Source organism: Physeter macrocephalus, chromosome 9 (genome assembly GCF_002837175.3).
Source record: "Physeter macrocephalus isolate SW-GA chromosome 9, ASM283717v5, whole genome shotgun sequence".
NCBI classification, from domain to species: domain Eukaryota; kingdom Metazoa; phylum Chordata; class Mammalia; order Artiodactyla; family Physeteridae; genus Physeter; species Physeter macrocephalus.
In genome coordinates, this window is record NC_041222.1 from 11574630 (window position 1) to 11597831 (window position 23202).

A 23202-nucleotide genomic window follows, 5' to 3' on the forward strand; every position below is an offset into this window, starting at 1 on the left:
GGACCCCTAAATGAGGGTTGGGCTGAGGAGTGACACCAGCTGGCCTAGCTGAATAGGATGGGTCGAACGTCCATTTGGGGGCGTTGGGCCAGGATAGGACCAGGGAGACGGGCTGTGAGAATACTACAGCAAGACAGGAGAGAGGGGAAGGCGGCTTGGACGAGAGTGGTGGCCGTGGGGTGGTAAGGAGTGGTCAGGTTCTGGACATATTTTGAAGCTGGGGTTGATAGGATTTGCGGATATGTTGCTTCGTAGAGAGTGAGGGGGAAGAGACAAGGATGATTCCCAGAGTCTGGGTCTGAGGAGCTGGAGGGGTGGAATCATACTAACCGAAGTGGAGAAGACTGCCGTTATCTCATGACAGTGTCTTAGGCTGCGGGGGTTTAGCGGGAGGAACACTGGGAGGGGAGTCAGAAGAATTGTTTTCTTGACTTGGGGGAGGGGCGTAGCCGCAGCTCAGTTTGGACCTGTAAATACGGGTGCGTGTTAGGCGTCCAGGCGGAAGTGTCCAGCGGGTAGTTGTCATGCGGGTCTGGAGCTGGGGGTGGGGGTGGGGGTGGGGCGGGTGGGAGGTCCAGGTTGGAGGTATGATTTGGGATTTATCATCGCATAGTTAATATTTAAAAGCATGAATCTAGGTGAGATCATGTAGGAAGTGAGTATGGATAAAAATAGAAGAGACTCTAGAACTGATCCTTGGGGCAGGTTGACATGTAAGGGTTGGGCTGGTGAAGAGGAGTCAGCAGAAGATGGAGGAGTGGCTGGAAGGTGGGAGGCCCACCGGGCAGGCCCAGAGCTTAGTGAGCAAAGAGTTGGAGGAGGAGAGAGGGGAGCTCGTTAGAGGCTGCTGATAGAGGACGAACTCAGTGAGGACACAGAAGGGACTGTTGGATCTAGGAGAATGGAGGTCCCAGGAGGCCTTGGAAAGAACGGCTCTGGTGGAATGGGGGAGGCCAAAACCTCATTGGACCTAGAAAGCATGGCCAAGGAGGAGCCTGCCAACATCTACGAATAATAATCATTTGTACTCAGATCATCCGTAGGTGGGCAGCTGGGTAGAGCTGGAGGCCTAGGTCAGTGGTCAGCCTCTGCAGCAGGGTATACACAGCCCCTGAAATCATGGCTGGATGTGTGTTAACTCATTTAACACCCCAGGTATCCATGCATTCATGAAGAGTGTATTTAAGCTCACCTTGAGGGCAGTTAACCCTCATTCCTAATGCTTGGCGTCTTTTAGTGAGGTTTTATTCTAGAGGGAGTTAACCAAGTCATTGCTTACACACTGTGATTAGAGATTTCCCCCCCACCTTAACATTGTTTCCGGTGGCTAAAGTACTAGAGTAAAGAAGCAGTGGCCTTTGGAGGAGGTGGAGTGGCCCTCAGGCTGAGTCTTGGAGCACAGACAGATGCCCTGCTCCCCGTCCTGTGCGAGGAGACATGCACACTTTCGGGGTAGAGGTCTGGCCTCCACCAGAGCCTTCGACATCTCCGACTCTAGCTCACTTGTCGTCAGATGGGAAAACCGAGTCAAGCGGGGGTGGGACCGAAGTCCAGTGTGTTGAGGATGTCTCATTACTACTGTGACTTGGTAGAACTTGAAGCATTAGCATTTTCTGTGGGGTGATGTGGAAACTGTACTCAGAGGGAACGTTGTCTGACTCCCGGGCACCGGGCATCACTGAGACTCTTCCTTCAACACGGCCAGAAATGGAATTTGTCTTTGAGCCCCCAATCCACTGAGAAGTTGTTTGGTTGCGTTGTCTTGGGCTGCAGGGCTCAGTGGGAACGGCCCCAGGATAGGAGTCACAAGAGTTGTTCAGACAAGCTCATGGCTGGAAGTCTTGCTCCCTTGAGCATGCCGTTCATTCACCGTGTTGATTGAGTTCATAGTGTGCCTCAGGGCCCAGGCTAGGGCTGGATGTGGATGGGGACGGAACAGACACGGGCCCTGTCCTCTGTTCTGGTTCCCCGTCTGGCCGCAGGGTGTTTGTGAGCGCCAGATGTGACGGGGTGCGTATAAGCACCGAACCGTCTGGTAAGACCCAGAGGAAGAGATTTGTTTCTGAAACTTCCCCCAGGCAGGCTCTGCGGGCACATTGGACTGGCCATTATCAGATTCAGTCCTGGGGATGAGTAAGAACGAAGCAGAAGAAAACTTTGGGGGTGGTGGAGGTCAGTGGTTTGCAAAGTTAACTGCTTCGGAGGTATTTCTTCCTAATTTAGTCACGCCTAGTGTATTAGTTTCCCGTGGCTGGTGTAACAAATTACTACAAACTAGGTAGCTTAAAACAAAAGAAATCTGATCTCACAGTTCTGGAGGCCAGAAGTCTGAAATCAAGGTCTTGGGCCAGGGTCACAGGCCGTCTGGAGGCTCTGGGGAGATCTGCTCTTTGCCTCTTCAGCTTTGGGAGGCTGCAGCATTCCTTGGCTCGTAGAGCCGCATGGCTCCAATCTGTGGTCATGCTGCCTCCTCTTCTCTGTATTGTCCCCTCTTCTGTCTGTAAATCTCCCACATGTCTCTTATGAGGACACTTGTCATTGCATATAGGGCCCACCCAGATCATCTAGAATGATCTCATCTCAAGATCCTTAAATGAATTACATCTACAAAAAGAGCCTTTTTTCAAATGAGTTTGCATTCACTCGTTCTGGGGATTAGGTCGTAGGCCTGTCTTTCAGGGGAGCTGCCATTTACCACCCACTAAAAGCAAAGCTGTAGGTATCAAAGATGGAGAAAGTAGGGGTTCTTGGAGGTCTAGTCACCACCACGCTGTTATTCAGGCCTCATGGGTGCTTCTGGGCCTTTGCCCTGGAACCCCTAGGCCTTTAAGGAAAACACTTTGAGAACCACTGCCTTAGTGAAAGGCCAGGACTGTTAGGGAATTCCTTGGGCAGGGACCCACTTGGTCTGACTTCTCTCCTGGCATTCTGGGATGAGCAGTAACCAGTGACCACAGACATCATGTGCTTACTGAGAAATATCCTTTTAGTGCCTGACATTGGATTTTATGTTGAAGCGTGACTTGGGTTAAATATAAAATTCATAGCATATCTTGAGCAACTATTTTGTAGTTATCTATATATAAATCTATTTTACAGTGACACAAATAGAATAGATTATGGAGTGTCAGCATGTAGATAGATTCCAAGTGCTTTTTCACTAATATACCTAATGATTCGTGCTGAGAATATCCATGGGCTCCACTGTACATTTAAATGGATACAATTAAAATAATGAGCTCTATTTTAAAAAATGATACATGAAAAAATATTTTTTTAAAGAAGTTAGAAGGAGCTGCACCACTAATTCACAGTGATACAAGTACTTCTGCAATTCCATTCTTATTAGGATGCCTAATTAAATGTAAAGCATCCGAGAAAAGCAACATTCGGGCTTGTAAATCTAAAGTGTGAAGCTGGGGGAAGAGAAGTCCCCCCGTGTTCTCCGTGCAGCGAGGGCTCAGGGGTGTCACCTGTAAGAGAGTGGATGGTTGTGAGCGGTTGTGTGCCATTGTGCTTGTGGGCAAGAGGGTGTGAGAGTCACCTGTGTGAGAGTCACCTGTGCAAGGCAGACGGGGCATCGGAGACGGGATCTAACGCCATCTCGAGCAAGCCGGGAAGGCTTCCCAGAGGCAGGGATGTCATCATGGACCAGTGTCGTCATAACGGCAGCTGCCATCCAAGGAGATCCACTCTGTACAGCTCTCTGGCTCACCTCCCGCCCCGCGCTGGCAAGGATCACAGTCCCCCTTTAGCAGACAAGGAAACAGACTCAGAGAAGGGAATCTCTGGCCGGAGGTTGCGGGGTTTGTGGACACCCAACCTGTCAGACTCCAACAGCTCCTCCCTCCCACCAGGATGGCAGATGCTAATGAGGTCCTTGAGGGCAGGAAGAGACACTAGGTCTGTTAAGACAGGATGGTCAAGCGCTCACAGGCCCGGTGGGGGGAGAGGGCGTTCTGGGCAGGGAGCTGTTCTATGTCCTTCCCATCCTGTGACGTCAGCTGTGGGGAACACTTGACAGGTGGGACACCTCCGCTCTGGTGGGCCTCTCTGCGGGCCCTGGGAAGCCCATCTGCCCTGAACTTGGGGCTTAGCCCCTTGTGCAGGCCGGGGTCGGGACCAGCCAGGGCCAAGCCAGGGAGAGTCCTCAGCTGCCTGCCTGTCCAGCAGCCCCTAGGGCCCGTGGGCTGTGTTCTTGCCAGGCTGGCATGGAGGGTTGGACGGGGTCCCTGAGTTCTATCTCTGTGCTCAGCGAGCCTCAGGGTGGGCAGGACTGGCCAGTTGTAGCACCCACGTGGTCTCAGCTAGGGAATAGGGATTTCAGCAACTTCTATCACCAGTTTCCCTCAGCACTAGCATCTCCACTCTAGGAGTCACTCTAGACAGTGTCCTGGTTGTACATTTTTGCAGTTGGTCCTCACGAGGCCCTCTGAGTTAGTGTGGGGCTCCTTGCCTCACTGGTGCGGAAACAGGCTCAGAGAGGGTCAGGGCCCACTCAGGGTTCCAAGCTGGCGTGACAGTGCTGCGCTTTAAACCCCACTGATTTACTTCCACAGCCCCTGCACTAAAATCTACGCACGTAAGACTCTTCCCCTGCGTTCTCTCGTTCTCTGAACACTTCTTTCCCCTGCCCCCCATATAGACGATAGGTACCCCAGAACATCTCCACTGGGGTCACCGTTCTAGGTCCCTTGCAGACATTGCCTTGTGTCTGCATCACAGTGCTGTGGGGTAGGTGCCGTGTTTATCCCCATCGTATGGGTATGAAGACTGAGGCTCGGGGGTGAAGTCACTTTTGCAGGAACCCACAACTTGAGAGAGTGGCAGTTCTGAGATTTGGCTCTGGGATGATCCAAATTCACAACCCAGTGCTCTTTCCATCTCAGTTCCTCGCATCTCCTTCCCGCCAGGCCGTCAGGCAGCCTCTGCTCCCTCTTCGTGGTTTGCAGACAGCCTCCTCTCTGTGTCCTCACATGGTAGAGAAATAGCGGGAAAGAGATCTCTCTCCTTCTTCTAAGGCCACAGTCCTATCAGATAAGGGCCCTACTGTTCTGATCGTATTTAATCTTAATTACATCCTGAAGGCCCTATCTCCAGATACAGTCAGGCTGGGGATTAGGACTTCACCACGTGAAGCGGGGGTGGGGAGACACAGTGCAGTCATAGGACCACCCCAGTGGCCTTTCTCTGCCCCCCGGTCATCAGCTGGAGCCTTCCTTCTCTCTCTCTGCTCAGTTCTCCAACCTGGGAGAAAGTTGAGAGCTGGGTGGGACAGTGGACATGATAAAACCCATGTTCTTGTGGTAGATGGAGCTGGAAGCCCAGAGAGGGGAAGGGTCTTGTCCAGAGTCACAGAGCAAGCCCACTGCTGATCCAGGATGAGATCCCGGGTCCTGCCTCCCAGCCCAGGCACCTCTGCTAAGCTCCAGTTTGTATGCTAGCCGGCCTTGCCTGAGCATGCCTGAGCCTGGGCCTTGAAGTTCACGGTCCAGCTGCTTCTCTGGAGCACTGGAGAGGGCTGGACATGGCCAGGGCAGCATCCCCAGGCCGGGAACATGACCTGATTCCCCAGCTTGTGCATGCCTCAGCTTCCCCACCACTGCCAGAAGGATGAGGGGGCCCTTATAACACACAGAGTCTCACTGAAAGGAGAAAAGTTCAAGAGTGGATGGCCGGGACCTGGCTTCGTGCCTTGGCCTGCCACCAATCTTGTGTGTGGCCCTGGGCAGGTCGCAGCCCTGCTCTAGGCCTCAGGGCCCACCCTCGATATTGAGTGTATTAACTTGAGGATGTTTTCTCCTATTTGAAGAGCCACCTAGAGGCCAGATTGTGGGGGGCCAAGTGTTGGCTCTGTGGCCTCCCCCTCAGTGAGCCTTTTGGCCTGTATGTTTCCTACTGTAAAGCAGGGTGAGCTCTGCAGCCCTTCCGCCAGGGAGCAAAGGGAAGGGCACCACGTGCTCTGCATACATCAAGCCACTGAAACCCCTGCTGCTCAGAGTGCCATTGAGGACTAGCAGCACCTGCCTCCACTGGGTGCTTGTTAGAAATGCAGAATCTCAGGCCAAGCCCCAGACCTGCTGAACCAAATCTGCATTTTACCAAGATTCTCAGCTGATTTACGGTCACACTGAAGCTTGACAAGAACTGATTTCAACCAGCCAGAGCTTTTCTTGAAGGTCTGTTGTAACCCCAGTTACAAGAGTTACTGGTCACATTTAGACCCCAGCTTTTCCATCTGCAAAATGGGTGCAGTTTGAGCCATCCTAGTCCAGTGATTTTCAAACTGTGTTCCTTGGAGCCCCAGGGTTCCCTGGAGGACCCTCAGGGGCAGCGGTGGGGACCTGTGCTTTAAGGTGAGGGTCACGTGAGAGGTGGGTCTGTAGCTAAAAATTTTGCAACCCCCTTGGCTGGGGCGCTCCCAGGTAGGTCTGGGGCAAGTCTGGGGTCCACACTGAGCAGACTGTCTTCTTTCCCAGGGAGCGCTTGAAGCGCAGCCAGAAGAGCACCAAGGTGGAGGGGCCAGAGCCTGTGCCGGCCGAGGCCTCGCTGAGCGCCGAGCAGGGAACGATGACAGAGGTGAAGGTCAAGACGGAGCTGCCCGATGATTACATCCAGGAGGTGATCTGGCAGGGCGAGGCCAAGGAGGAGAAGAAGGGGGTGAGCAAGGATGGGACCGGCGACGTGCCTGCCGAGATCTGCGTGGTGATTGGCGGTGTCCGCAACCAGCAGACCCTGGGTGAGCGCCCGTCCGCAGGGTCGGGCTGGGGCCAGGGTGGGAACGTGGAGCCGGAGTACTAGGGAGGGAGGCCTGGGATCCCTGTCCCTCCCCGGCTGCGAGAGCCTTCTGTGGCTGCCCTCAGGGAAGGGCCTCAGCTCCTGACACTTGCCTTTGCCTGCTCAGCTCTGCTCTGGAGCTCCTGTCTTCCCACCTGACGTGGCAAAACCCTACCTGTCCTTTTAAGACTTTGCTCAAGTCAAATGCCTGGAATTTTCTGCAGGCCCGGCGAATCTCTCACACCATGGGGCTCCCACACCCCAGATGGGTCCAGCACAGCCTGTATCACTCGGTATCCTAAATGCCTGTCTGCATTTCTTCCTCCTGGGCTTCCCCGGGGGCCTCTGGGGGCAGCTTTCAGTGTGGGTCCTGCTCAGACCAGTTGTCCAGTCAGGATCAGATGGGTGGCAGTCTGGCACCTTCTCCCGCCTCTTCTGGTCTGGGCCAGGCTCAGAGGAGCTCAGTAGAAATGAGCTTCTTAGAAACCATCTCTCCCCACTACATTACAGCGTGAGCCAGGGGATACCCCTTAGGGACTGCCTGCACTCCTGCCAGTTTGCAAACGCAAATGCCCACAAAGCCCTAAAGATACGTTTATTTAGCATCGTGGAGATGAGCCAGACAGGCAGGTGGTAGGTGGTAGGGCCTGGGTCCAGCTGGAGAGCCCACGCCTCACGTACGGTAAATAGGTGGGGAGACGGGCTCAGCGTGGTCAGATCTCTGGACAGAACACATGCCAGAAATGAGAATTTTAATGTAAATTCTTTTGGCTTTAAACGTTGGTGACTAATTTGACTTTTAAAATCTGCCAAACAAAACGTATCTGTGGGTCAGAGTCATTCCACGGGCCGCCAGTTTGCAACCCCAGTCTGTAAAATACAGTCCACATGCCTCAGCCTGGCACGGAGACCTTGCCTAGTCTGTTCCCAGGTCTGTTTCCATCTGTGCCCTCCTCCGCATTCCTGTGCTCAGGAGGCCACCTCGCTCCCCTCTGCCTGTCCCTCCTGGGGCAGCTCTGCCCACCTCCTCCTGACTTCCAGGCTCCCGTCCCATGTGTGGCAGGCAGGGGGGCTGCCCTGTGTCTGCTTCCCCAAGTTTAGACTCGAGACCTCATGCCTTTTCTTCCCAACCGCTGGGGATCAGTCTCAAGTTCCCTTTCCCAGCTGTTCCTGGGCTGGTTGTGGCCACCATCACTCCACCTGGGTCACTGTGGCGTCCTGCTAACAGCCATGCCACTGTGTCTTTCTGCCCTCACCTGCCATCTACTCTGGCTGCCAGGGACCTTGACAAAAATGAAACACTGACCATGTCACTCCCCACTGTATCTAAGGTCAAGGCCATAGCATCAAGGTCCTCTAGAACCTGAGCCCCATAGCCCCCTTTCTTATTTCTTTCTTCCCGGTCCTTTCATTCCAGCACAGTCTGCTCTTCTGCAGCATTTCCTACCCTTTGCTCCTGCTGTTCTCTCTCCCTGGAATGCCTTTGCCGAAATCCAACCCAGTTTACAAGACTAGCTCTAGTGCCCCCTCCTCCCAGAAGCCTTCCTTGATCTCTTCTGGTCAGAAGTGGTCTGTTTCTGCCCTGCCCCTCAGGGGGCACTTCCCATTATCCACTTGAGATTAGAGGGGCCCTGTCGGCACCTGGCTCTGCTACAAGATGGGCAGCTCCTGGAGATTAGAGTTCCAGGACCGGTCTGATCTGTGTCTGTGCTCCCTACCTCCCACCACACAATTCCTAGCAAGGTACTAGTTTCTAGGAAGCAGTGTTGTCATTGGTGCTATAGCTGTCAGAATGGGGCTAGGTTATGCCACAGTAACAAAAGGCCCTAAAAAGTAATGAGATCTTGGTAGCTCAGAACCACAAAGGTTCATTTATTTCTTAGTCCCACTACATGTCCGTTGTGGGCCAGCTGGGGGCTCTGCTCTGTTCTGGGCCCAGGCTTAAAGCAGCCATTGTCTGGAATGCTGCCAGCCAAGTGACAGAGGGAAAGACAGCTCTGGAGGGACTCATGTGCCAGCTGCAATCCACAAGCGAGATGTGTTAATTCCCTTCACAGTCACTGGCCAGGTTAGTCAGGGGGCCCCACCCAACCTCAGGGAGGTGGGGAAATGCCATTTCCCATGTGACAGAAGCGGGGAGGAACCAGAAATATTTGCTGAAGAGCATGAGTGACTTAGCCCAGTGTCGAATGAAAGAAGAGTCTTTTCTGGGGCCTGCGTCTGACCTCCCTCCACCAGTGTTCACTCCCCAAGGCCTAGGACTGTGTTAGCCGCTCATGGATGTGTTAGTTAACTGAGGAGAGGACCTGCCCTTGCTCACTTTAAGACTCACTGGACCCAGGAGTTATTTATGCCCTTCACTGGGAGATGCCCAGTGAAGGGTAGTTGAATCTGAACCTTGAGGTGGGGCCAGCAGTCAGGATTCAGTGGGGAAAGCCTGGAGTGGCCATGCTCTGGAAATGCTGGGAGTCCTCCTGGGCCAGCTCCCTGCACAGTGAGAGGCCCCAGGGCCTCATGCCAGCCACAGACTCTGGTTTCCAGCTCAGCTGCTACTCAGCAATAGGTTCCTTGGCCTTGCTGTGCCTTAGCGTCCTCTTCTGTTAAAGGAGACATGCTCCCTGTCCTGGCCACCTCATAGGTGTGGGAACTGAAGGGGACAGTGTTGTGCAAGGAGAATGAGCCCAGCTCCTCAGGCTGGGAGTGGATCCAGGCTCCCTGACTTAATGGCTGTTGCACCTTGGGCAAACCGCTTGACCTCTCTGTGCCTCAGTTCTCACAATTGCAAATTCATGGAGTTAGGTGAGGATTCAATAGGATAATGTGTATAAAGTACTCAACATTATACTTAGTAAATAATTTGCTGTTATTAGCAGTAATACTAGTATTGATAGTATAAAGTACCTCTTCAAGAGGAAAGAGTAGTAATTGTTTCTGCTTTTTTCCCAGGTCTGAGGAATAAGCCAGTGTGATGTAGAGAAGAAGCAGGATAGAAAAGAAAGTTGGCACTGGGTGAGGTGTCAGAAGACATGGCTTCTAGTTGGTTCTCGGTTTTCTCCCCTGAGCTTCTTCTAGTACTGCCCCCCTAGAATCCAGGGACATTGAGGATGTTATGAAATTTCTGAGTAACCTGCTCTTGGAAGACTTTTGTGGAAAAGGTGTAAAAACCACAGTTAGAAGTGGAGCCACCATTTTGGAGCCGGTACCAAAGCAGGGCCAGGGCACTCCCTGCTGGTCATGGTGGCTCGTCTCACATCCATCAAGACAGACCTTCTGCCTTGAGGGTGTAGTTTCCTTCTGCCAAGGGTCAGGCTCAGAGGAATCTGGCTTGGCCTTTTAGTAGCAGGAAAGAAAGGCAATTTTTTTAAAAACATCAATGTTAGAATTGAACATTTTGAACTCATCTCATCTCAGAAAGGCAAGTAGATATTATCTTATGGACCACATCCAAGCAATTGCTGCTGGCTATTAGGAGTTCTGTGTTGAAGATTCTAAAGGGTGGCATGATTGATTATTGATGTCTGTCATGGATGTGGAAGTGGGCAGAGGAGCTCCACATGCCATAGATGTGGCACTCAGACCCCCTTATTTTATAGAGGGGCAAACAAAGGCCTGGGAAATGGAAGAGATTTGCCACTCCACCTCACAGCACCCGCCTCCCACCTGCTCCTGGAAGTAAAACAAGGAAGGAAAACATTCCCAGGGATCTGGCCGGGACAGAATGCTGGTTAGAGCCATCCCTTTAAATGAGTTTGTGCCACAGTGTGCTTCTGTGCCCTGGCGGCTGGGCGCTGTGCAGTGAACATGTTCCCAGGGCACCTGGCAGGGGTACGCAGGGCTGTGGCTGGGCTCTGTTGCTGAATAGAATAGTGTTCCTGTTCGGTCACCCAGTGCTGTGCCATGAGGGAACCTCCTGCTTGCCTTTTCTCTGAGCTCCATCCGCCTGTTCCCACCCTGAAGTCCTCACTAGCCCTTTAACAGCCATCAGACAAACAGTGTTCCTAGTGACACAAACATTATATCTGAGGCACTTCCCGTGGAGGAGCTTGGGTCTGGACACATGGATGGCATTTGGCAGCTTCTCAGACTAATAGAGTCGGGAGGGGCATCAGTGCCCAGGAGGCTGGCTGCCAAGCTTGCAGTAGTTGCTGCTACTTTCCTGCTGCCCAGAAATTCTTTGTGCTGAAAAGGGTATCTCTCAGTCTTGAGAGACTGAGAAAAGGGTATCTCTCTCCTTTTTTAGCAAGAAGAGCAGAGACAATACTGACTGTGACAACTTTGTTGGATAAAACCAGAAGTGAAAGGCATCCCTAACTGATCACTGCACACTGTCCCAACAGTGTACCTCAGAATCCTTCTCAACACAGTATACTAGGAAGTCACTGCCAGTCAGCTAGAATTGAAAAATCTGAAGTAGAAACCTGCTTGTCAACCTTGTCCTAGATGATGAAGACAAGGCAAGCTGGGTTTACACCAAAAAGCATCCAGCCCATGGAGCATTTCCTGGAGGAATGGTGCAGAAGAGATGATGGAGTCTAAGTATTCACAACTTAGAGCATTTTGGTGCGATGGGACCGGGCAGACAAATGCCAAGTAGCCCCAACCAATACAGGAAAGTCACCAGGAGGTGATTTCAGCTCATAAAAGGGAGGACTCTGTGATGATTATGGGGAGTGTTTGGTAACTGAATACAGGCCTGTGAGGGAGTGAGTTCCTGTCCTGGAGATGGGTAAGCAGAGGAGGGTCACTGGACCAAGTACAGGAGGGAGAGTCAGTCAGCTGGGAGCCTGGATCCTGCAAGAATGTTTTTAGGCAGTGAGCTTTGGGCACCAGGGGTGGTGGTGTTTTCACACACACAGGGCTGCCCAGGGAGGAAGGGCAGGGAAAGAGGAGGCGGGGGCTCGGCCACAGCTCTGGAAGGAGCAACAAAAGAGCAGACAGCCATTCAGACACAGCCTCGTGGGTTTCGGTCTCTTCTAAACCCAGGCAACGAAGGTGCCAGGTCCCCCTTCGTAGTGCCAGCTGATAGTTTCCTGTTTCAATCGGTGTTGGCAGGGCTTTGGGCCTGAGCCTGCCAGAACCTGCACTCAGCTGTTTGCTGCAGCCACTCAGAAAGGAGGGTTCTGGCCTCCCTCTCAGGTGCATCTTATCCCAGCTGCTGACTCTCCACCTGGTGGTCCAGGGTGGGTTGGGGTTCCTGATTGGAGGGTCTCTGTGGGAAAGGGCCCCTGGCCTGTAAGCCAGAAGACCTGGGGTCTGCTCTGCTGTGGGGCTCAGGACGGGTCCCTTAACCTCTCTGAGCCATACTGTCTTCATTGATCAGTGGGTGATAAAGTCTGCCTGTCTTTCCAGTAGGATTGTTGAGGTCAGGGTGAAGTGATAGGTACGAAAGTGGTTTTGAGGGGGACAAAAAATGCAAAACAGGTACCAGTGGTATTAGCCAAAGCCTTGGACGTTGCCACATCCGGGGTTACCTCTGGAATGATAGGAAGCTGAAGGGCCAATGGCTTCAAACTTCTTTTCTTCAATATCTCCTAAAAGAATTTTGAGAAACTATATTCTCTTTCACATTTTTGAGTTGACGTCTAACGTTTTCATCCAAAGTTTGAGTAATTACCAAGGATATAATTTCTGACGTGTTGTACTGTTTTTTTTAAATGTGGCATTTTGGAAATAAAACTGTGAACCACTCTTTTAAGTGTATCCAAGGGAATCCAAACCCCACCGCCTTTGATGTCCACCATCATCCTTTCAAAAAACATATGAACGGGCTCATCTTTAACAGTCAGAAGTTTTACATCTTTCCTTTTTCTCCTTGAACTCATATTTCCAGCCCGCTTACCTCACAGGATTTTATCCTAGTGTAATATATTTTTTATGCTTGAGAGTCTTTTATTGATCACTGTTTCGCACTCATCTCCCACAACAAGATGTACGTAAATTGAAATAGAAATTTCAAAAAAACACGTTGGAATCAAAAAGCTGTACATTTTAAAACGTTTGTTTTTCCTGATGGAGTTGCTATTAGCGCACAATTTGTCAAAAACAAATTTAGATAAATAGCAAACATAAAAGTAAAAAATTATTGAAAATGCACCTCAATGAAATGGATGAGCCTTTATTTCTTCTTCAATTGGCTCATGTTTCTGTGAATTAATATTTTTTACTGTTGAGTGAGACAAGATTCAGCATTCATTTAATTCCTTTTTTTCCATTTTCTTAAGTGTAAGTGCTTAGAAGGCTTGATCACATAAATAAGGAGCCAGGGGTGGAGGCAGTCTTGTTTTATCAGTGTCACTCAATTCTTTGAACACCTTCCAATTTGTATGCCAAAAATCACACAGGGGTCTATCGTCAGATATTGTTTTCAGTGGTCTCTTCGCTGACAACTCCATTAGATTCTTCTTCGATTTTGTTGAAAGCAAAGAATTAGAAATCACCCAATTTACAAAAGAAATTATTCGCAGTCATTAGATCCACCCACTTTCTAAGTCCAACACAGCCTCTCTTTGCCTGGAGCCTTGAGATGTTCATCCCCCTTGGACAGCACCACGGTGGGCTTAGGGGTGGGTGAAAGAACCATCGTGTTTGTTGCGTGGAGAAGGGTGATGGTGAGGAGAACCAGCTGAGTGGGGCCTCCCTGCCCTCCACGTTCTCTGGCCCATTGGTTTTAGGAAGAAATGCATTGGGAATTGATTCTCTTAAAATTCCCTGTGCTCAGACATCCCCAGGGGATTTGTATTCTACTTGGAAGAACGGGGTCCCGAGGACATTTGGTCTGAGTCCCAGCCCCAGAGAGCCTCAGGAAACCTACTCGTCCACGACTTACCACTCCAGGCCCCCTGTCCCCCAGCAGGCCGTGCGTGGGCCAGCTCTGCTGCTTCTTAGGACCAAGGGGTCAGGGTGCTCCTGAGCATGTGATCTATGAACAGCGGCTCCTGAGACGTAAGGAGCCATCTGTCTGTCCCCTCACCTTGTGTTTTTCTTTTCTCCTTCACCTGCTCTGGATTTCTGCCTTGTTGCGTTTTGTGTCTCCTGAAAGGTGGTGGAGCTGATCTGGAGCTCTCTGGGTGCCAGTGATAGAGTTCAGGCATGCTGCCCACATTCCTCTTCTACCTCCGTCTTCCCACTTCTCTCTCCAGTGGCTTCAGGAACTCCACCCTCCTGCTTTCACCTGGCCTCACTTGGTCTGTCCAGTGCTCTTGGGAAGGGAGCTTAAGCCCGGCTCTCTGCCAGGTGGTTACAGAAAATGCTAGACAGATGCTCTTCATCAGTGCCTGTGGATTCTTGTTGTGTCACTAGTGACAACGGGATGGGGGAGAGGAAAAGGCTTGTGCCTGTGTGCTGACGTGTCCTGCCAGCCATCCCAGGCAGTCGCCCCCCAGGCTCTTGATAGGGCGCTCTGGGGGTCCTGTGGCGGTACCAGACCTGGTAGGGGGTTCTGCTGCCCTGCAGTGTTCGGGGGAGCCCCGTGACTGAAGGGGGTTCCTTGGCATCCGGAGGTAACCTGGCATGGTGGCAGTAGGATGGCTCTGGATCCCTGAAGGCCAGATTTGAGCCCAGTTCCTCACTAGCCACTATCTGAGTGGCCCCAGCCCTGGACCACCTGGCCCCTAGAACTTTCAAGTTCACGGTTGAAGTGGCCGTTGAGTTGTCTTCTGGAAAGATGGAGGATGGAAATGAGACCTGGGTGTACTCGGTAGCCGTTAGCAGGCGCCCTCTCTTCTTGGCATCCTCCTGGGGGCTGACTGTGTGGTGGTCACACACATGGGCCCTAGAGCAGGACAGATCAGGTGACCTCTGGCCCGATGTGTTCCCCCTCATCTGAAAAATGGGGATGATAATCACCTTCCTGTGCTGGATTTGTGAAGATGAACTGAGCCGATGCGTGAAAAGCCCCCGAGTCCAGAGCCCGCTCCCACTAGCTGGCTGTGTGAAGTGGGCAAGTTGCTGCTTCCGCACTGTGCAGTGGGGTGCCGTGGGGTCAGAGGCCAGCCTGTGCAGAGACGTTGGAGAGGCGCAAGTGAAATGAGTTGCAGCGCCTGCACTTAGTAGGCCGGGAGAGATGGAGACAAAGGACAGGAGGGTAGCCGGAAACGCGGTGGAGCGGTGGAGTGAAGAAGCGGGCGGGGCAGGGAGTCAGGCAGCGGGGAGGGGGACCTTCTGAGCGGAGAGTCTCCGTCCGTGAGGGCCCTCCAGCACCCACTGCACCAACCTGGGGTACACGGTGGGCATGGGCCAGGGAGACACAAGGCCACAGCACACGTGGGGTACATCCTCCCTGGAGGGTCATTTTGCTGGAAGGATTACGGGGAGAAATGTTAGGTTATAACCACGTGATGGGTAACTTTATGTTACATCCATGTTATGAATCAGGACAGAGGAAACACAAAATCTCTGGGTGCCAGTGATAGAGTTCAGGCATGCTCCCCACATTCCTCTTCTACCTCCGTCTTCCCACTTCTCTCTCCAGTGGCTTCAGGAACTCCACCCTCCTGCTTTCACCTGGCCTCACTTGGTCTGTCCAGTGCTCTTGGGAAGGGAGCTTAAGCCCGGCTCTCTGCCAGGTGGTTACAGAAAATGCTAGACAGATGCTCTTCATCAGTGCCTGTGGATTCTTGTTGTGTCACTAGTGACAACGGGATGGGGGAGAGGAAAAGGCTTGTGCCTGTGTGCTGACGTGTCCTGCCAGCCATCCCAGGCAGTCGCCCCCCAGGCTCTTGATAGGGCGCTCTGGGGGTCCTGTGGCGGTACCAGACCTGGTAGGGGGTTCTGCTGCCCTGCAGTGTTCGGGGGAGCCCCGTGACTGAAGGGGGTTCCTTGGCATCCGGAGGTAACCTGGCATGGTGGCAGTAGGATGGCTCTGGATCCCTGAAGGCCAGATTTGAGCCCAGTTCCTCACTAGCCACTATCTGAGTGGCCCCAGCCCTGGACCACCTGGCCCCTAGAACTTTCAAGTTCACGGTTGAAGTGGCCGTTGAGTTGTCTTCTGGAAAGATGGAGGATGGAAATGAGACCTGGGTGTACTCGGTAGCCGTTAGCAGGCGCCCTCTCTTCTTGGCATCCTCCTGGGGGCTGACTGTGTGGTGGTCACACACATGGGCCCTAGAGCAGGACAGATCAGGTGACCTCTGGCCCGATGTGTTCCCCCTCATCTGAAAAATGGGGATGATAATCACCTTCCTGTGCTGGATTTGTGAAGATGAACTGAGCCGATGCGTGAAAAGCCCCCGAGTCCAGAGCCCGCTCCCACTAGCTGGCTGCGTGAAATGGGCAAGTTGCTGCTTCCGCACTGTGCAGTGGGGTGCCGTGGGGTCAGAGGCCAGCCTGTGCAGAGACGTTGGAGAGGCGCAAGTGAAATGAGTTGCAGCGCCTGCACTTAGTAGGCCGGGAGAGATGGAGACAAAGGACAGGAGGGTAGCCGGAAACGCGGTGGAGCAGTGGAGTGAAGAAGCGGGCGGGGCAGGGAGTCAGGCAGCGGGGAGGGGGACCTTCTGAGCGGAGAGTCTCTGTCCGTGAGGGCCCTCCAGCACCCACTGCACCAACCTGGGGTACACGGTGGGCATGGGCCAGGGAGACACAAGGCCACAGCACACGTGGGGTACATCCTCCCTGGAGGGTCATTTTGCTGGAAGGATTACGGGGAGAAATGTTAGGTTATAACCACGTGATGGGTAACTTTATGTTACATCCATGTTATGAATCAGGACAGAGGAAACACAAAACTGCAGGGGAATCTGGGCCTGTGGCTGCTGTTCTGCCATACCCCAGACTCCCTTGGGGAAGTGTGGCTGCCCCTTGGCCAGCACAAGATCTTTAGTGAAAAAGTAGACAGCGTGATCTTGTCCAACCCTCTCGTGTGTGGATGGGGAGACTGAGGCACTGAGAGGTCAGGAGGCTGGCCAGCCCTACACTCAGAGCCCTCCTCACTGGGCCCCATCTTTAAGGGCTCTTTCTGATTTCTTACTAGTTCAGATGGAAAAGCGCCAGAAGGCAGCCCTCACGGTGAATCTGTGGGAAGGCCGTATTCAGGGCCCAAGCGTTGAGATACGCATCTGGTACATGATGGCTGAGGGACAGGAGGACCCGATCGGGGCCAGCATGAGGGCGGGGGCGTGGCTGAGTGCAGCCGTCAGCTGCAGACCCCTGAGTATACAGGGCCTGCTAGCCTCTGCAGGGACACAGGGAGCCACCTGTTCCACCCATCACTGCCACCGGTCAGCAAATCTGAGCCTGCTCAGGACCCTGGAAGACGTGCTGCTAGAGGGATGGTAGAGCATGTGGGAATCTGGAAGTCAGGAATGTCGGGACCATTTCAGCAGCACTTGCTGTGGGCTGCAGCTCTGAAACAAGCCGAGGGGAGAAAGGAGTTCCGTGGCCAAATTTTGTTGGGAGACCTGGGGTTAACAGTCCGCTGGGTTCCTTTACTGCAGGACCTCTCCCAGCGGGCGCACCTCCCAGGTGGGCCGCGCCTCCCCCTTGCTTGATCACAGGCTCCTCTCCCTAGGACGCATTCAGGAAGTTGGGTCCCAGAGCACTTTGGGGAAAGCTGACAGTAACAGCAGCTCTCCTTTACCGAGTGCTTGCTTTGTACTAGGAACTGTGCTTCGTGGCCACAGTATTACTGCTCATATTATTTCTCGCCCCCCTTCCCCCCACCCCCGCCAATGAGGTCGGTAGCATTTTACTGTGTCCATTTTATAGAGAGGAAGACTGAGGTGTGGATGTTTCCATGACTTGTCCAGGACCCCAGACTGGTATGTGGTGAGCCGGGATTTGAACCCAGCCTTGCTGACACTGCTGCACTGTGGGGCTGCCACTCTGTTGCACTCTCCCCACGCACCAGCCTCCGGGCCCATCCAGCCCATTCTGCAGACAGAGCACCTGCAGCCTGGGGTCTTAGGGTGAGTGGGGGGCAGGCAGGGCCTTGAACTCAGGTGTCCCTCCTGCCAACACACAGTGCTCTGTCCTGAGACTCTGTGCCAAGCAAGGGGTCTGCTCTGCCCTGGGGCCAGGAGAGGGCCCGAAGCTGGTGAACTGTGCCCCTGTGATTCTCTGAATGGGTTGAGGCCTGTGAGCAAGGCTGCATGTACCCTTGGCTGTCTGTGGATTGAGGGAGAAGCCAGTGGGACTGGCCTGCTTATAAACAGTGTCAACTGGGTGGGTGAGTCGGGGACATCGCAGCCTGCAGGCTCTGTCCATCAGCCTACACTTACTGTATGGTTTGAGGAAAGACCTTGCGTATTGAGGGCAGTGGGAGAAACTGAGGCCCAGGTCTTGTGGCAGAGAGGGGCAGAGCTGGAGCTTAGAGACCTCACCCGGAAGTGCGTCAAGTCTAAACAAGTCTTCCCCATCACAGGCTGTGGCCTCCGTCCTTTGGGAGGAGACTCCCCCTTCCCTGGGCTGCCTGCCCCTCCACCTCCCCGCATCTTCCCCTTCTCAAGGCCCCTGACTGCGGCCCCTTGCTACAGCTGTGTCCGGGTCCCACACTGTGTCCACCAGGTCCTGCACTTGGCCGTCTTAGCACAGCCACTCTGCACGTCCTCTTGCCTGGTGGCCTGTCTGCTTCCCATCAGATGGAGGGCAGCGATCGCGTCTTGCTTATGATTGGGGCCTCGGTGCCGGGCATTTGAAGGTGCTCAACAAATTCCCGATCGGTTGAAGGAGAATTAGCAGAAACCGTTGAAGTATGGGTTGGAGGCATCGGGAGGGAGTCCAGGTCTTTATTACTCAGTGACAGATGAGTAGAACAGCAGGATGCCGTGAATTTACTGAGCCCCTGCTGTGTGCCAGTCGCGGGACTAAAGACAGGGAAATATACACTCTGATCTTTGCCCTCCATGTGTTTATATTTCTCCCAGTACGACAAGGGTAACACATATAAAACCACTGAATAACAGGCTGCTAAATTCCATGCTGGTTTGGATGACAGCGTTCCCTTGAGTGACCCACAGTAGCAAAGTGGCGCTGCCACCTGGGGGGCTCGCTGACTCACAGGTTGTAGCTCATTCATCCTGATCTTGGTCATGAGATGCAGGTATCATAGTCCTGTTTTACAGGTGAGGAAGCTGAGGCTCGGACCAGAAAAGGAATGTTCCTGCGATCAAACAGCTAGTGGGTGGCAGAGCTGAGCTCACGGTCAGGCCCCGAGCCCAGTGCTCTTCTGACTTAACCTGACACTTGGAATTCACACCCAATAGCTGGGCCTCTGGCCCGAGGTCGGAGACCGCAGGCAGTGGGAATTGACGCCGCTCTCACTCACCGACTGTCTGCGCTCGTGGTAGGAATACTGCTCACGCTTCATTCAGTCTTCACGTAGATGCTCTTACGTAAGCCACAATTTTCCGATCAGGAGACTGAGGCCCGGCCAGTAAATGGTTGAGCTGAGACTCCATCCCAGGGCTGTCTGACTTCAAACCAGTGGTTCCCACGCCTGGTTGCTGGGCATCAGAATCCTCTGTGGATGCTTTGGGAAAAGGCAGATTCCTAGGCCCCTGGCCCTAGCCATTCTGGTACTGTTAGCCTGGAGTGGGGTCAGGGACTCTGTGTGTGTGCAAGCGCCCAGGTCGTTCTGTTAGGGATGGGGCCTGGGCCCAGGTGGTGGCAGGCCTGTGTGAGGGATGGGCAGGGCCTCCAGTTCCTGGGGTCCCTGCCAGGCTGGGTCTCACGGGCTCTGCTTGCCTTTCTGCCATGGGCCTTTGCCCTATGATCTGCATGGCTGGGCCCTGCCTTTGACTTATCTGAAATGCCTGCTGGGAACTCAGCCGTTTCAGTCTACCTGCCTCTGGGAGAAGGGCCTGGCAGAGGGCTGGAGTCAGACATTCATACCATGTTGATCTCTGTACGTCTGAGGGATCAAGACAGCACCTCAACAGACAAGAGAGGTCCTCTCCTTGTCAGACACATCTGTAGTAGAGCTGGGCACTTCCTGATGGGGCGTGGGGCGAACTCTATGAGGTAGGTACTTTTAGCCCCATTTTACAGATGAGCAGACTGGGGCTTAGTGTGTTTAAGGAAATTACCAAGGTCGTGCTGCTGGTAAGTGGCAGAACCCAGATACATGGTTTAAAGCCTTTCCTCTTAACCTCTGTCCATCCTGGCAGGGAGAGCAGTAGCTAGAAATTATTCTGTTGCATCTAAGTGATGATTTCCTTACATGGATGCAATTTAGTCCTTATCCTGAAATTCTTTTACATTCATCTCCTTTTTTCTTTCAAGGAATAACTGTGAGTTACCTAGGAAGTTACCTTCTCTGTCTTATAGATTTGGAAGCTGAGGCCCAGAGGTGGGAAGTGACTCGCCCAAGGTCACTCAGAAAATAGAGACAAAAACCTGAAATAGACCCCAGCCTCCTGGCCTCCAGCTCAGTGCTGTCTTTGCTGGTCTTTGCTGCCTCTTTGCTTGTGAGAGACACGATAGCCCATTGGCACAGAGTTAGCATTACCTGGAGGCATCACCAGGGGTCCTGGGGCCTCGTGGTTGCACACGTTGGATGCTGGCTGACCAGTCCTTTCCTTTCCTGTTTTCTAGGGTCCTACGAGTGTGGAATCTGTGGCAAGAAGTACAAATATTACAACTGTTTCCAGACCCACGTACGGGCACACCGAGGTGAGTGGCATGTCCCTGGGGCAGAGCTGAGGGGCCGCACCGCCCCATCCTTTGCCTGTTTTTCCACCTGGGCCCCTCCAGGGTGACCCCAGAGGCCCTCAGAGCTCTTTCTGCAGTAGGAGTGGGACCCGAAGAGGAGAGGAGAGGCCTCCTTAACTTGGGAGAGCACCCAGGGATGGGGGTGGGGTGGGGTGCAGCAGGATGTGCCACCAGTGCCCCCTGTCTGCCCCGCACAGGCCCGCTTCCTCCCAAGGTGCTTCAGTGCTGTTCAGTTTCAGCGGTCCTTGCAGGGAAGGTGCTCGTGTGTCATCTCATGTGCTGCTCCATTCAGTCTTCACGTAGATGCTCTTACGTAAGCCACAATTTTCCGATCAGGAGACTGAGGCCCGGCCAGTAAATGGTTGAGCTGAGACTCCATCCCAGGGCTGTCTGACTTCAAACCAGTGGTTCCCACGCCTGGTTGCTGGGCATCAGAATCCTCTGTGGATGCTTTGGGAAAAGGCAGATTCCTAGGCCCCTGGCCCTAGCCATTCTGGTACTGTTAGCCTGGAGTGGGGTCAGGGACTCTGTGTGTGTGCAAGCGCCCAGGTCGTTTTGTTAGGGATGGGGCCTGGGCCCAGGTGGTGGCAGGCCTGTGTGAAGGATGGGCAGGGCCTCCAGTTCCTGGGGTCCCTGCCAGGCTGGGTCTCACGGGCTCTGCTTGCCTTTCTGCCATGGGCCTTTGCCCTATGATCTGCATGGCTGGGCCCTGCCTTTGACTTATCTGAAATGCCTGCTGGGAACTGTATTACTGCTCATATTATTTCTCGCCCCCCTTCCCCCCACCCCCGCCAATGAGGTCGGTAGCATTTTACTGTGTCCATTTTATAGAGAGGAAGACTGAGGTGTGGATGTTTCCATGACTTGTCCAGGACCCCAGACTGGTATGTGGTGAGCCGGGATTTGAACCCAGGCTTGCTGACACTGCTGCACTGTGGGGCTGCCACTCTGTTGCACTCTCCCCACGCACCAGCCTCCCTGCCCATCCAGCCCATTCTGCAGACAGAGCACCTGCAGCCTGGGGTCTTAGGGTGAGTGGGGGGCAGGCAGGGCCTTGAACTCAGGTGTCCCTCCTGCCAACACACAGTGCTCTGTCCTGAGACTCTGTGCCAAGCAAGGGGTCTGCTCTGCCCTGGGGCCAGGAGAGGGCCCGAAGCTGGCGAACTGTGCCCCTGTGATTCTCTGAATGGGTTGAGGCCTGTGAGCAAGGCTGCATGTACCCTTGGCTGTCTGTGGATTGAGGGAGAAGCCAGTGGGACTGGCCTGCTTATAAACAGTGTCAACTGGGTGGGTGAGTCGGGGACATCGCAGCCTGCAGGCTCTGTCCATCAGCCTACACTTACTGTATGGTTTGAGGAAAGACCTTGCGTATTGAGGGCAGTGGGAGAAACTGAGGCCCAGGTCTTGTGGCAGAGAGGGGCAGAGCTGGAGCTTAGAGACCTCACCCGGAAGTGCGTCAAGTCTAAACAAGTCTTCCCCATCACAGGCTGTGGCCTCCGTCCTTTGGGAGGAGACTCCCCCTTCCCTGGGCTGCCTGCCCCTCCACCTCCCCGCATCTTCCCCTTCTCAAGGCCCCTGACTGCGGCCCCTTGCTACAGCTGTGTCCGGGTCCCACACTGTGTCCACCAGGTCCTGCACTTGGCCGTCTTAGCACAGCCACTCTGCACGTCCTCTTGCCTGGTGGCCTGTCTGCTTCCCATCAGATGGAGGGCAGCGATCGCGTCTTGCTTATGATTGGGGCCTCGGTGCCGGGCATTTGAAGGTGCTCAACAAATTCCCGATCGGTTGAAGGAGAATTAGCAGAAACCGTTGAAGTATGGGTTGGAGGCATCGGGAGGGAGTCCAGGTCTTTATTACTCAGTGACAGATGAGTAGAACAGCAGGATGCCGTGAATTTACTGAGCCCCTGCTGTGTGCCAGTCGCGGGACTAAAGACAGGGAAATATACACTCTGATCTTTGCCCTCCATGTGTTTATATTTCTCCCAGTACGACAAGGGTAACACATATAAAACCACTGAATAACAGGCTGCTAAATTCCATGCTGGTTTGGATGACAGCGTTCCCTTGAGTGACCCACAGTAGCAAAGTGGCGCTGCCACCTGGGGGGCTCGCTGACTCACAGGTTGTAGCTCATTCATCCTGATCTTGGTCATGAGATGCAGGTATCATAGTCCTGTTTTACAGGTGAGGAAGCTGAGGCTCGGACCAGAAAAGGAATGTTCCTGCGATCAAACAGCTAGTGGGTGGCAGAGCTGAGCTCACGGTCAGGCCCCGAGCCCAGTGCTCTTCTGACTTAACCTGACACTTGGAATTCACACCCAATAGCTGGGCCTCTGGCCCGAGGTCGGAGACCGCAGGCAGTGGGAATTGACGCCGCTCTCACTCACCGACTGTCTGCGCTCGTGGTAGGAATACTGCTCACGCTTCATTCAGTCTTCACGTAGATGCTCTTACGTAAGCCACAATTTTCCGATCAGGAGACTGAGGCCCGGCCAGTAAATGGTTGAGCTGAGACTCCATCCCAGGGCTGTCTGACTTCAAACCAGTGGTTCCCACGCCTGGTTGCTGGGCATCAGAATCCTCTGTGGATGCTTTGGGAAAAGGCAGATTCCTAGGCCCCTGGCCCTAGCCATTCTGGTACTGTTAGCCTGGAGTGGGGTCAGGGACTCTGTGTGTGTGCAAGCGCCCAGGTCGTTCTGTTAGGGATGGGGCCTGGGCCCAGGTGGTGGCAGGCCTGTGTGAAGGATGGGCAGGGCCTCCAGTTCCTGGGGTCCCTGCC

General features: G+C 53.6%; 1 protein-coding gene across 1 annotated transcript in view; it reads left to right on the top strand.

Annotated features, from left to right (window-relative positions):
* The window catches only part of ZNF618 (zinc finger protein 618), a 187857-nt gene that overhangs the window by 113610 nt on the left and 51045 nt on the right, over nt 1-23202 (top strand). Inside the window, exons 3-4 of the mRNA XM_055087371.1 lie at nt 6480-6739; nt 20305-20382. Coding sequence (XP_054943346.1) covers nt 6480-6739; nt 20305-20382 — 338 coding nt within the window. The remainder of the gene's footprint in view (nt 1-6479; nt 6740-20304; nt 20383-23202) is intronic.